The sequence below is a fragment of the Ambystoma mexicanum genome, chromosome 5q (genome assembly GCF_040938575.1).
Source record: "Ambystoma mexicanum isolate Mex_15411 chromosome 5q, UKY_AmexF1_1, whole genome shotgun sequence".
In the NCBI taxonomy this organism is placed as follows: Eukaryota; Metazoa; Chordata; class Amphibia; order Caudata; family Ambystomatidae; genus Ambystoma; species Ambystoma mexicanum.
The window spans coordinates 1,267,270,320-1,267,284,585 of NC_090933.1; the positions used below are offsets into that span (position 1 = coordinate 1,267,270,320).

The 14,266-nt window shown below is 41.9% G+C and overlaps 1 protein-coding gene across 3 annotated transcripts in view; it reads left to right on the forward strand.

Annotated features, from left to right (window-relative positions):
* Window positions 1-7,637, forward strand: part of ZFTRAF1 (zinc finger TRAF-type containing 1) — a 139,189-nt gene extending 131,552 nt beyond the window's left edge. For 2 of the 3 annotated variants that reach the window (XM_069621800.1, XM_069621798.1), the window contains exon 4: window positions 901-7,637. In XM_069621800.1, coding sequence (XP_069477901.1) covers window positions 901-1,292 — 392 coding nt within the window. In that variant the 3' untranslated portion in view covers window positions 1,293-7,637. Of the gene's footprint in view, window positions 1-744; window positions 791-900 lie in introns of all 3 variants that reach the window. The other variant, XM_069621799.1, reaches the window with a different exon arrangement.
* The last annotated feature ends 6,629 nt before the right edge of the window (window positions 7,638-14,266 follow it).

Below are 14,266 nucleotides of genomic sequence, written 5' to 3' on the forward strand. Positions count from 1 at the left end.
TTTACAATTCATGTAATGGGTAGAGGGAATGCTTCAAGAGCTCAGGAACAGTAGGGTTGAGCGGGAGCTAGTGGTGGATTGTAAGGCTAATTGTTTTCCCAGTAATAGCAAAAACCTGAATTCCTTTATAAAAAAAAAAAAAAAAGATGATTGTGTCATTGTTGAAGTATTTGAGACATTTGTTGATTCTGATGTTTTAGGATTTTTGTTTTCCCTGTAGAATTGTGCCAGGGCAGGTTCCATCTACTATATGGTTGACTCATTGGACATGAGCTCAAATACAGGCCTATTCACACCCTTGCAATGATAATACATCGTCGCAATCCGAGTTGCTGATTGGTCAAAAGCCTTTACTGTCTGTTGCTCTGCGATTCTTGAAATACTGTATTTAGAGAGAAACTAACCATGTCATTTTATTTTTGAAGCCAATGAAATCCGAATGTGTCCTGTTAGTTTTTTTCTTTTTCTAATGTATTTTTTTTTCTTCCCTGGTGAGTCAGATTTCTGTTTAAGAAAATAAAAATGTTTTTAGCCTTTACTTGTTTAAAATATATTATTTTTAGGTTTACTTTGTGAATATTGAAGGCACTACAGTTACAAAAAACACCATCACTTAATATAGTTCAATTATTATATTTTACTGGTGTACAGGTGCATCCGTGTTTTAGTAAACCACCTTTAAGATTGTTAAACTAAAATCATGCTTCGGACTTGTGTCCGACCTGCATGTCAAATCTCTTCCAGTTCCTTTGAAGGTTCCCAAGATCGTGTGCTTCTTCAATTACCACAGGTAAAGTGATCTTGTATTGAGAGCCATAGAATATAAAATCTGTGTTTAACTGTTCTCTTCTGTTTTTTGTTTCCTTTTCTGTCTTTCTGCCCTCCTGTGTTGTCTTGTAGAAGTTCAGTTTCGTCCATACCGAACAGATGACTTCATCACACGGCTGTACTACGAAACACCCCGTTTCACTGTGCTGAACCAAACCTGGGTGCTGAAGGCCAGAGTCAATGACTCGGAGCGCAACCCCAACCTGTCCTGCAAGCGCACCCTATCTTTCCAACTCATCCTAAAGAGCAAGATTAATTCACAGATGGAGTGCTCTTTCCTGTTGCTCAAGGGGCCCTATGACGATGTGAAAATTCACCCTGTCATCTATCACTTTGTGTTTACTAACGAAAACAATGAAACAGACTATGTGCCGCTGCCTATCACAGACTCCGTAGAATGTAACAAACTACTGGCAGCCAAGAATATCAACTTGAGGCTCTTTATATTCCAGATCCAAAAGTAGGTAATGTTTGAGTGCCCAGACATTCTATTCATAAAGCACCACTGAACCATAGTTACCTCGTCAGGCCTCCTGCGCTGAATGTGGGGAGGCAGCATTAACCTTTACCATACGATTTGCATGTGTGTGTGTGCGCGCAGCAGCAGAAGCAGTCTGACATTCTCTGCGTTTTTACACAGTTCTGCTGGTATGTACTAGGTGGTCTTGCTCAATCTCCCCATTCACATGCCCTTCCGCTTTCATGAAGAAGTACAGGCTTGTAGTTTGCTAGGGAGTAACTGTTTCTCCCACAAGTGCAGTCTGAATCAATCCATGCAGTTCTGTCATCCTGCGATTAACGTGTAGCGAAATGGAAGGTGGGACTAGATGCTGCCCCTTCAGCTATTAGCCAGTTTGCAGCATTATTTGGGGTGCACGGAATCCTCCAAATGGGAGAAAGTGGGGAGACCGCTTGTGAAGGAAAGCAAATGCACATTTAATTTTAATCTAAAAGAGCTGTTTTCCATGCTTGTGACCCATTGTTGCCTTTGAAAACAAAACAAGAAGCGGAAATGGCAAAATGGGGTACTGTAAACTGTTACATTTTCTTTTGAAGCCACGTGGAGCTGCTACAGCCACGTGGTCTTAACATTATTCTTCTCTCTTTTTCTATCTGCTGAATTCAAACTAATGATGTGTTCATTTAATTGGTTGTCTTGCTACAAGGCCCCCAAGGACACTGCCAGATGTTCTGTGTGTTTCCCTTGTCCCTACAAAGTTTGAACAGCATGAGTTTGATTGTCGTGGAACTTTCATTCATATTCAACCGTTTCTATTCTGAAACCTGCCTGTCCACCCCACAATTCTGCTGTGTCCTAATAGCAGATTAAAGGTAGTGTGTGTGTGTTCTGTCCTCTGAACAGATTGCTCGTTGTTCCATAGACCAGGAAAATAAATCTGAGCTGAAACTTCATTTCTGCGAAGGACCTTTTAGATTGAGGTTTGCTGCTGAACATAGTTACTCCATCAACCCAAAGATCAATTTGACAGCATATATTCCCTTAAAAACCTTGCCCTGGTCCTTCCAAATGCAGGAGTTAGTTTTCAAAAGAAATCTACTCTAAATAATACTTCACTTAAAAACGGAGACTGTAGAAGTGCTGTTCAAAATGTGTGCTGTATGTGCATTGCAAGTGAAAGGCAAAAGTCAAAGCTTTTGAATGGGTTGGATAGAAAATAGGGGTTGGGGGAGTTGGTGTAGGGGGAACTAACACCAAAGAATAGCAGAGGAATGCAAGTTACCTTTATGTAGGTTTGGTAAAATGTTTGGAGTGACTCTTTACCAAGTTCTCATGTTCAGGAACAACTTCCTCGTTTTCTTAACTCGAGGTTTTCCCTCTGTTAAGGATTTCTTTGAATACTGTCACTGGTGTGACTCTTGAAGCTCCCTTATGTGCTGATCTTTCTCAGTACTACCCCCCAGTTATCAATGTTCACCATAGCGCCCCCAAACCCCACCCATACGTTTATTGAGATTTGGGTCCTACACATCAGACACCGGTCCCTTTACATTAACAGGTGTTCACTCATGGCCCTACTTTGTATTATCACTTTAATTTGTGCAATCAGTTTCAAGCAAGTGATGTAATGTCGGAAGGATTGAACACACTTTTAGCAGTGGGGGGAAAAACTTTTTGATTGCATTCTGTAGGATTTTATGTAAGTTGATTTGTTTTATTTCTGGAGTTATTTTATGGTCGTTGTTTCAGTCCTAACCATTTTCTTTGATGCCATCAATCTTGTGCTGGGGAATGTGTTCAAAATCTAGAAAAAAAATAAGTGCAGTAATAACTTTGTTCTCTGCCCATTTGTGGATGATATCAAAGGGCGTAAGAGTCAACATAAATTGTAGCATTAAACTGCTACAAGTTTGACCATTTTTGTTTTAATCATATTATCCCGAATGTTACATCACAGTTAATACGTTAATTTTTGTTGTTTCGCCTGCTTTTTGGTGTGCTTTCATTAATGATAGCTTGAGTACCTAGATAGTATTTCCTTGATGCCAGTTGTTTGGTAACTTCAGCTTTGATTGGTTTGCGTAGTAAGTCTGCCTCCATTGGCAGGTTGGGTAGGCCAACCTGTATGTTTTGAAGATACATACCATGCCGAAAGGCCTTACGCTTGAGTGGGAGAAAAAGATGATGGCTAATGCCTGACCACACTAGGATTATTGGGCTCTAGTTGACTGAAACATTTGGTTACTTTTCAAGCTTGCAAGTATTGAGCCCATTTCTCTATTGAAATGTGGCATTGTCCAGTAAACTGCTACACTCGTCTGATTTAATGATGATTTGCGTATTTGAAAAATGTGGGGTGATTTCAATTCTTGTATTTGATCAACATTGCCTTTTCCAATTTGCATATTTATAAACTTTCCAGGTCCATGCCATTTGTGTTCCTCCCTATTTCGTTCTTGTTCTCTTGTTTTTTTTTTTTTAAATCAACATTCTTTAAAAATTTGGTAGGAGAATATTAATAGGAAAAGAAAATCTAAATAAGCATGAATTTTTATTTTGTACGTTTTGGTTTTTAGAACCAATGTTTTGTAGCAATACTGTTCTATATTAATGCCCCAATATCACATAAATGTGGGGTTCTCACATTAGTTGGTATAATTCTCTGCTTTCTGTTTCCTTAAATGGAGTTGGGCATCAAGGGTACAATGCAAGAAATGTCCTTAATCGTATCTATGATAGAAATCTTTGTCATCATTAATTGCCTTTGTGCATTATTTGAATATGCTTCTATAATAATTATACTGCATGTGCGGTAGTATGAAGTTGGCAGCTTCTGTGATTTGTCTTGTCACCTGTAAATCTGTCTATTTCTCTTGGGGTTCCCATAATCATCAAATTGGCTTGTGCAAGATGAAGAGAGCTGGAGCATGAAATACAGTTTGGACATGCTCTCACAGTTGTTGAACGTCAATCAGTTGGACACATTCCTTGAATACTGAATTCACACTGAAGGCAGTGACCATTTTAGAAACATTGCAGGTGATGCGATGGCGATCGCACATGTACCTGTTCCATTGAGTGTGACAGTGCCTTTCATATTGGCTAGGTTAAGGGAAGGCAAACCAAAGAATATTAATCATTTAAAGTATAGTCTATTTTGGGGTTTTCATAGTGGAGTTGTTATAGGGTCATGTATTTACTGTTGATGGTGTTTGGTGTCCATGTAGATACTACTGTTGGATACAATTACGTGCTTAATTTGGTGTTGGGGAAATTATCATCTTTGTCCAGTAGAATAAAATGTTGTGCAGGAATTTTGAAAGAGGGGGCATAGTTATGCAGGCAGGAATACCAGTATTGTGTCTTGGAAATGTTTCATAGAATCTGCTGTTCACATTGATTTTGTTTTATTTTTTAAAGAAGTACTCTTACTTTTTTCTTAGTCTGAAATCGAGGAAGGCTCTCCCTCGAACTCCTAAGTCACTCTTACCCAAAAAGTATTGTCTTCACTTTGACAAACCAAGCCAATTTGGAATAGTTGACTGGCATTCAGTGGCTGCTTTCCATGCACTTGCTCGAGCCATTTGATTGTCCTTCTTACTGAGCAATATGTAGTGTCCAAAATGAAGTCCTTCTTATTTACAACTAGAAAAGTTGTACACGATTTCCCAGGCTTTATTGATTGAGAGGGTAATTGTGGAAGGGATAGCAATTTATGTTGTGTGCATACCTTATGAAACCAGCCTAAAGGCATTCCCTCTTAAAGATGTACCCAGTAAAGGCATTTTATTTTACCTGCCATTTTTAAAAAAATGAATTCGGTGTAGATGCAATGTGATTTCTTTTTTTAAAAAAATGTCATAATTATTATTGAAGGAATTCATCTGTTCTTCACCTGGACAAGAGAGGTCCCACTTTGCGGCATATATAGATCAGCCTTTAGCATTTAGGTTCCTCTACATAATCAAACTAGTGGCAATAACTGATATCAGGAATGTTGGGGAGTAATGTGTGCTGTGCATCTCCTATTTTCTCAAACCACTAAACGTTTGCAGTCCCAAACTCCAGTCCCTGGTCCATGTAGTATGACCTGGTCTTCAAATTGCGTTTTGGTTTTAGAAAAATATGTGAAGGAAGGGAGAATTTACTGTCCTGGTTTTGACTTCCCCGATTTTTGTAGAATGTTCCTATTTTAGCACAAGCTAGTAACTTGTTTTTGTGGTGCAATTAAAGTGGAGCAAATACTGCTGATTTAGTGGCTATAATGATTGTCCTGGAGTTCACACCCACCTTGACCTCTTTTCTTTTTTACAGTTGGTTCTTTTCTCAGTGTTCTGAATTGTGAAAATGAGATGTCGGAACATCCCTTTTGTTTAAAATGGCACCAAACCTCTTTGGATTTTATTTCACATAGATTATAGTAGTTCCTGAAATAGTATTGTCCCTTATCTGAATACTGGTTTAGAATGGGGTGTGCTTTTATATGGATTTTGAACAGTGAACAAGACTTAGGTAATGGGATGAGAGTAATCTTAAGTGGTCGGGTTACTCCTCGTCATTTGCAATAGTTTATTTGGATTTATTGCAAGGTTTCCCATATTGGATGTGATTGTTTGCATTAAGTCCACAAATGTAATGAAATAAAGAACAAATAGAGGGAGTAGAAAGAAAAATATACATGAATCCTATGTCTAAAGTTAAATTAACCTGCCCTCTTCTGATTGTCGAAGCAAAGAGTTGCTCTATTTTGGATATTTGGAAGTTGAGTGCCTTTCCCATCTACCAGAATCCCTTCCGGCAATTCAATAGAAGGTCCCTAAATGGCACAGTAGAAAATGTGCACACAGGTTATGTATAGTACTGGTGTGCCCCTACTACAGAAACCCACATTTTATCCTGATGCAAATGGTGATCATTTTCTTAATACTGTTAATGTTGTCCATTCTACAATATTAAAAGTAGTTTTTATTTTGGTTTGGTTTTTTGTTTTGGTGTAGAAGTGTGAAAGGGCAGGAGGTAAATTGCTCCTGTCTGTATGCTTTGCAGTGGTTGTGGATGGCTTTTAAGCCGCTTCTCTGTTGCAGTAACCGCAGCATAAAAGATTAAAGGGGATGTGAGACTACATTGCTTCCTAAAATAAAGCATAATTGGCCTTATATATCTTACACCTGCAATGCTAATTTATTCTTGGTGATGCTACCAACACCATTTATTTAGCTTTTCCAACTTGTGATATTCTGGTTTGAGTAATTTTTTATCTGCTTTACAGCAACCAATTGCTCTTACTATAAATACTTCAGAAAAATCAGTGCTTAGATTGGAAGGTAGTTTATGGCATTGAACGCTTACACCGTTTGACTGTGATTGTGGGCCATCACAGATAGTAAAGGTAATTTGCAGGTACATTTTTTTTTAGAAAGCAGCTTTCACACAATTCAATGGCGCAGGTACAGTGTGGAAGCCAGTTCCAAGCAATCTACTGCAGTGAAACTTTCAGAAGATGTGTATCTTTCGGGTAGACCTAGGTTAGACTACATGTCTACTGTTCTAGGTTCATTTATCAATGTTTTTTTTTCCAAATGTTTTTTTTGTTTTAAAAAAAAACCATTGCACATTTTCTTTTTGGGATGCGGGGTTCCCCTCCTGCCCCCCATTACTCTAACACTATTCCTGAGCCCCGACCCCTTATCCCTTATACACCTTTCCCAACAGCCCCCCATTTTGTATGAGAAAAAATAATCGGCACAAAACCTGTCGAAAGAATGCACGTCGTTGAATGGACGTCGTACCATGTCTACTGGATCAGTGAAATAAAAAAAACACTTATATGTGGAAAGGCAGCAGTTAAAGATGGCATGAGGTTTCAATGGTTATTTTGTTTTATACTTCACCATAACCTAGCTACAGGTTTTCTTTTCTGTTTCCCTTGTTATCTCTAAATGTCATGCAAATATTGTGTGGTTGTATTTTGGAAGAAACTTAACTGGACACATAAGCATAGCCTTGCGCTTCCTACCTCGGTAGCTGAATGGCAGACAACAGCACCTCCTGGCAGTATTTGGACTGTGGCTCATTTATTTAACTGAAGAATGTAGAATTAAAGAAATGCATTACTATTAATCTGAATCTGTGGGATGCAGCACCCATTCTTTAACAAATCCAATGGAACTGAATTTTTAATTTTGTTGTTACTGTAGGAGGTTTATACATGTTGAACTGCTTGTTTTCTTTAAATCAGTCTGGAATGTTTGCTCCTGTTTTACTTTTGTGATTGACATTTTGTTTTCAGTACCTTCTGTATGTAAATGTAGAGAAGAAAGAAAGCAGATAAAACCTTGCCAATCCTCTTGCTGTTTGCCTCATTCTTGTTAAAGACAAGTGCAAAGATTTTCCCTAGTCTGCTGTTCATGCTCTTCTTGCAGATCTGTTTAGAACGTGCAGTTCCTTAGACACTCCAATATCTGAAATTGAACTTCTTTTTAGGTTGTCCTCTGTATAATGGTTGCAGTAACTGGTAAATCCATTTTCCACTGTCACAACCGTTCTTCCTTTATACTAGCCATTTATTTGTCATTGTTTCATAAAACCTAACAAAGTAGGTATCCCACTTACATTAATGTATGAGCTTGAGGAGTTGCTAGTTTACAGCTGTTTCCACATTCACTCCTCTCTCAATTACATTCACTGTTTACTCTGCACCATTTATGTGAATGTATTCAGGGAATACACTGTTTTACGGTGATGTACATTGGTCATTTTTGTCAATGGTTACATGTGTCAACATAGTTTTAAACCTATGACTATTCACGGAAGTAAGCTTTTCAGGAAGACTTATTGTACTTTTGATATTTCACTGTGTGTGAAATACCACAACCAGGGGTCTTGTCTTTCTAATCAATGTATTGAACTACAGTGTCCCTAGAGTGCTAGGTATGGTTGATACTGGCTTTCTTCACATTCAGGACCATTTTCTCAGAATCAAAGAAGATCCTCGACTCTGCCCAATTTGGCTTCAGACTTCATGAGGAACTGAATCCTGACTAGCCTCCATCTGGGACAACCTTTAGACACTCGGAAGGTTGCGCCGCCCTAATCCTACTTCACCTCTCTGCAGCATTTGACACCATCATCCACTGCATCCTCACCAAGAGACCACACACCCTCGGCATCAGGGATTCAGCTCTGGATTGGATATCTACTTCCTTACCTTGATCATTTACTTGTCATTGAAAACCTATCAAAGTAGGCATACCATTTACATGATTTAATGTTTGAGTTTGAGGAGTTTACAGCTGTTCACACTCACTCATCTTTCAATTACTACTCCATTCACGTGAATACATAGTTGTGCGCTGCTCTTTTGTCAGTGGTTACATGTGTCAACATAGTTTTAAACCTATGACTGTTCACTCAGGTAAGCTTTTCAGAAAGACTTTTTGTACTCGTGATATTTCACTGTGGGTGCAATAACACAGCCATAAGCCTTTTCTTTTTAATCATTTTATTGAACTCCAGTGTCCCCACAGTGCTAGGTATTGTTTCTAGTGGCTTTTGTCACATTCAGGACCATATCTTGAGGTGATGTCCTACTGTCACCCAGGGAAGCGGAAGGGCTGAAACTGATGAATTGTATGAACAGATTTTGGAGTGTAAATTTGATATTAAATGGTGGGTTCACCTGCTGTGCTACCTAATAGATGAGTTGAAAATTGCATCCTTTTGTTTCCTGAAAGATTAAAATAACAGCATCGACCATTAGCATATGTGGAGTGTCCCCGATATCTGAAACCACAATACCAACATATTAATGGTAACCATTGAAAAGACAAAATGTGAAACCCATCACAGTTGAAGTCGAGTCCTCTACCTTGGAAAAGATTAGCACTTTTGACTGAATTAAAAAGAATTACTTATCTTTTGGTTTGATTCTCTATAACGGGTGCACAAGGACACAAATTGTGGCGTTTTAAACTTTGCCTAAGATTAGGAAACTGCAGACAAAGAAACGGTTTGCTTTTAATGCTATGGTGTTGGCTCAAAGACTGATGTTGGTGATGTCTAAATACCATTGTATAAACCCATCGAAAACGTTGAATTTGAACTATTACAATCACCCTCTGAATACAGACAATCCAATATTAATAAAATAGATTAGTTGCTTGGTAATGGAGAAGAACTCGACATTAACTAAGATAATTGTTACCCATAGCAATCGCATGCGGTTATGCTGTGTTTATGATAGTTAAAATTAACCTTCTAACATGGCCATAGCAACTATCAGATTGTAAGGACAGCCTTAAGCGTAATATTATGAGAGTGTAACACTTCTGAAAGGAAAGATGTTAGTTGTCATAGATATAGTTGTAACATTAAGTATACACATTTGCATAGATGTAATACTTTTGTGTGCAAAGCAGGCAATTTAATCGTTATCCGAAATGGCCATGATAAACAATGATCACATGTAGACTCTATTTTCATCACTGTTTTTATTGCCATGTGAGTGAAAGTATACCAAAGACACAATTACATTATCATAGATTGTTGTATTGTCTTTCATACAATTTGAAATGTGACACACAGATCTATATAATTCACTTTGTGCACAAAAAGATTACTGTTATCCTTGACTAAGCTGGCCGCCACACAGAACAATCTCATGCATGTGCATTATTACATCATCTTAGTGTCATTGTTATGAAAACGAGAGGACACCATCTGAAACAAAGAGGAGAGTGCGTGGCACATGGGGGGGGGGGGGGAAATGGACCTGCAGGGTCATCCTGAAGTAAGTGTTTACTTCTAAAATTATAGCCACCTATATTATATGTGCAATTCATTTTTTGGTGATCCTAACAAATACTTGTGCTGAATGTTTGATCACCCCCAAATCTATGATGACCGTTTCAATTTTTTTCTCACAACACTATAAAATGGATCATAAATAAAAAAACATCTACAGTAAACTAATCTCTCTGCTGTTTGACTAATGTGTTGTCTAAAAGTTAATGTTCATCAATACTCAAATGGAATTTCATTATGCTCTTTTCAGGTGCATAACTTCTAAACAAGAGATATTTCTACTAACTAAAATGATCTGACGGGCATCCTGGATAAGGGTTCTCAGACTTAGAAATTCCAGGATATGTCCCATTCCCGAGGATAGCTGGAGTTTGGGATGTGTGTGGTTGAGGAAGTCGGGTTTTGCACCAGATGTGCAATCTGTTACAATGTGCTTCCTAGCTGAGTGGATGACATCACTGCTGAATGGAATGTAGTGATGTCAGTGTGAGTGGAGTGTTAGTGTGTGAGGGTTCTATGCTTGGCAGTTGGAGTTATGCTGACTTGGAAAGGACATGCCAATGTTTTGTTCCTGGCTTTGAACTACAATAAATCTACTTAATAACTTACCTGCTGGCTCGGGTGTCCATCAGCTTCCAAGTTATTACACTGGCGACGAGGATGGGATCCTGTCGAGGAGGGGACAGTTCAGAAACGGGAAAACATTGCCCTCCAGTGAATCCATGTCCATTGGCCAAGTTGTCAGCAAGTTGGAGCCCAAGGTGTTTTAAGTGGGCTGTCTAAGTTTCTTCAGCAGGCCGGGTGGTGCTGAAGTTGGAGCCTGGTCGGCACTCATGTCGGGGTGCTGTTTTTTACCAGGTTGCTCCAGAAGCTGCCTTGCCCAGTGACCGGGTGGTGCTGGGAGGTGTTGTGGGCAGCTGTTAGGCACACTTGTCGGTGTGCGGGTGCAGGTCGGCACACATATCGGTGTGCATTGCTGGGTTTGTGGACCCAGTCTCAAGGACCTCTTTGCCCCAGTGACCGGGTGGTGCTGAGGGGTGTCTAGCGGCACGCTGTCCGGTGTGCCACGCTGAAAGAAGAGGCTGCGTGCGTCAAGTGGTGAGCTCCGTTGTCCAGCGGTTCAAGTTCCGTTTTTGCGCTCCGCGAGTTTCAGCAGGAGTGTCTGACTGGTGCCCTGGAGGATGGGGGGTCGGAGTACCCCCGCCAATTCTGCCACATCCGCAGTCTTCGGAGACCCTGGGAGGACGGCCCCACCAGCCATGCGGCCGGGAGCTAAAGGTGTGTTTGCTCGGCCATGGAGGAGGGCGTCGGAAGGGGAGTGCCCCGGCGCCATGGACTCTTCGGGGCTAGAGGGAGTCAAGGCGCAGGAGACGTGTGGCTGTGGCCGCGACTCAGGCCGAATGATGACGTTGCCTCTTATCGAGCCTGCGTTCCGGCGTGGCAAGCTGGAACGCGGAAGCGTTTCAAGAGGAGGGGCTGAACATGCAGAGTTGGTCACGTTGCTCTCGCGAGGGTGTGCGTCCCAGCGTGTGCAGCTGGAACGCAAGGAACGTTTTTTTTGTTACGAAGCACTTGATGTTCGGGCACTGGCAGAGACACACAAGCGGACAGGTAGCTTACAGGAACGCGGCCGCGGACCGCAGTCAAGAACAGCTGAACAGTCTTGTGATATGGATAAGGAGAAGGCGCGGGCGGACATCTGTGTTCGGTCCAAGTTCCCCAGGACTAAGGCTGTCGAGGATTATGTTCCGCCCAGAGTAGAATTCGTGTCAAGAATGTTCCAGTGTTTTGCGGCGTTTTTGGGACCCTGGAAGAGTGGGGGTCCCACGGTTGCTGTTGGGAGGGACATGGAAGACCAGTGGCGTCCAGAGAATCAGTGAGGAGCTTTGTGTCTGAGGTAGTGTGTGTTGATAGGTAGTATGTGGCATGGGCCCGTGTGAGTGAATGAGTGAGTGAGTGAGTGCGCGCGCTGAGAGTTGTGTATGGGTGATTGCTTTTTGTTGTATTGAGAAATTGCAATCTTGTGTGCTAATGAGATGTTGTTGAGTGTGTTCCTGCATTATTTTGCATTAAATTGCATATTGTTTTCTCTCATTTAATGATTCTTTGCAGGTGGAACTGTTCAATACTTAACATGTTTTCTTCCAGGTTGGATTTCCATTATTGGGGTACGGACTCGTGGGTGGGGGCACTTGCAGGTTGAATTGCTTCTTTGAGAACAGTATTGTTTATCGTGTGCTGTGAGTATTTTTGATGCACTTACAGTCATCTTTTACCAATAATTAACTGAAATGATGCATTTTACACAGCATTTTTGTATTTGAACATGTGTGCAATGTTTTGCGTGTATGCCACCCATCCTGTTTTTGGGGGTTTGCATATGGTGCGTGAGGTGAACATTGCGGTGTGCAGGAGTGGGAGTGGTTGGTTATTGTGGCATTCTGCTGTGATGCAATAGGTAGGGACTGGTGTCCTCAGTGGTGATGAGGCTGGACCTGGGGTCCATGGTGAGTGGCGAGTTTGCTGCGTTGGTGCAGTTTGGCTGGACCAGGGGTCCATTAAGTGAAGTGTGCTGAGTTTTGCGTTCGCAGGAGGCTGGACCTGGGGTCCATGGTATGTAGTAGGTGTGCTGCGGCTGGCAGTAGGCTGGACCTGGGGTCCAAGGTTTGTAGTAGGTGTGCTGCTGGTGGCAGTAGGCTGGGCCTGGGGTCCAAGGTATGGAGTGGTGTGCTGCGGGTGGCGGTAAGCTGGACCAGGGGTCCGTGGTGGTTAGTGTGTGTTTGGTGCGTGTCTGGTTCAGGTGGTTGGTCCTGGCTGTGTTCCGCATTCTTGCGGGTTGGTTCTCTATGGTTCAGGGTTTTGTGGTGTTGTGGTACCCTTAGGGGTGCTGTGGTGAACTGTTTCGTTGTTGTGCTTGTTGTTGCTCTGTGAGCTGTGTGGTGTGTGCCCGGGGGTGGCAGCCCTGGTGTCCTAGGGGGCAGACTAGGACGGGAGGATGTTTGTGCACTGAGGGTTGAAGAGTGTTAGGTAGTTATCTGCTGTGGACGCTGGGTCGTGGCAGGACCTAGGTTCCAAGGGGCAGCTTGGAACAGGTGGAGGTGCGTAGTTTTTTATTTTTGTTTCTCGAAGGTTGTCCAGTTCTGTTTATGGAAGGAGTGAGCCCTTTGTAGACTGCGTTGGGTTCCTCTCTGTTTTGTTATAAAGGGAGGAGTGGAAGTGGCGTAGGACTTGGGCGTAGGACTTGGTATAAGGGTTTGGTAGACACATATGTGTCAAATTGCCCAACGTGTTGGCACGGTGTTAGTACCCTAGGGGTGCCATGTAGGTTTTATTGGGTTCTTATTCCTTTGGTGGAGCACTTTACTGTTTCCCTGATCTTCCTTGGAGTGTCCGGGGTTTTGGTGTTCTCTGGGGGCAGTTTCTTGTCGCCAGTGGTGTTACTAGTTGGTGCATTACGTGCTGGCCACACGTACATGTAGGGGTTTTTTGTCTGGTGATGGTTTTGGTGTGATCATTCCCTGTTTCCAACAAAGTAAAGGAGGGAGAAGTGTTGTAATGTGCTTCCTAGCTGAGTGGATGACATCACTGCTGAATGGAATGTAATGTAGTGATGTCAGTGTGAGTGGAGTGTTAGTGTGTGAGGTTCTATGCTTGGCAGTTGGAGTTATGCTGACTTGGAAAGGACATGCCAATGTTTTGTTCCTGGCTTTGAACTACAATAAATCTACTTAATAACTTACCTGCTGGCTCGGGTGTCCATCAGCTTCCAAGTTATTACACAATCCATACTTCTCAGCATGCCCTTTGACAGGGTCTCACCTTTTTGGCAACAAGGCTGACGAGAGTCCTGAGGTTGCAGACCTCGAAGGCGCCAGCCAAATCTTTAGGTGTCGCTATAGGCAACCTCAACCTTTTTGACCTAGTGGACAACCTTGGAGGGGTAGTTCCTTTTGCTACTACTCAGTTGAAAGGGCAAGAGGAATGGCTGGTGAAAGGGGCCAAAGAGGATTCCCTCGTGGTGGACGAGGGAGAGGTGCAAAGCCAGCTCAAGCAGGGGCAGCTTTACCTTCTGCCACTGCATCAGCCACCTAAAAACCTCTCTGAAGCCTTGAGTCACAGTTCACCAGTGAGGGGGGCAGCCTGTCTCCGCATCTAGTAGAACGGCGAGACATTATT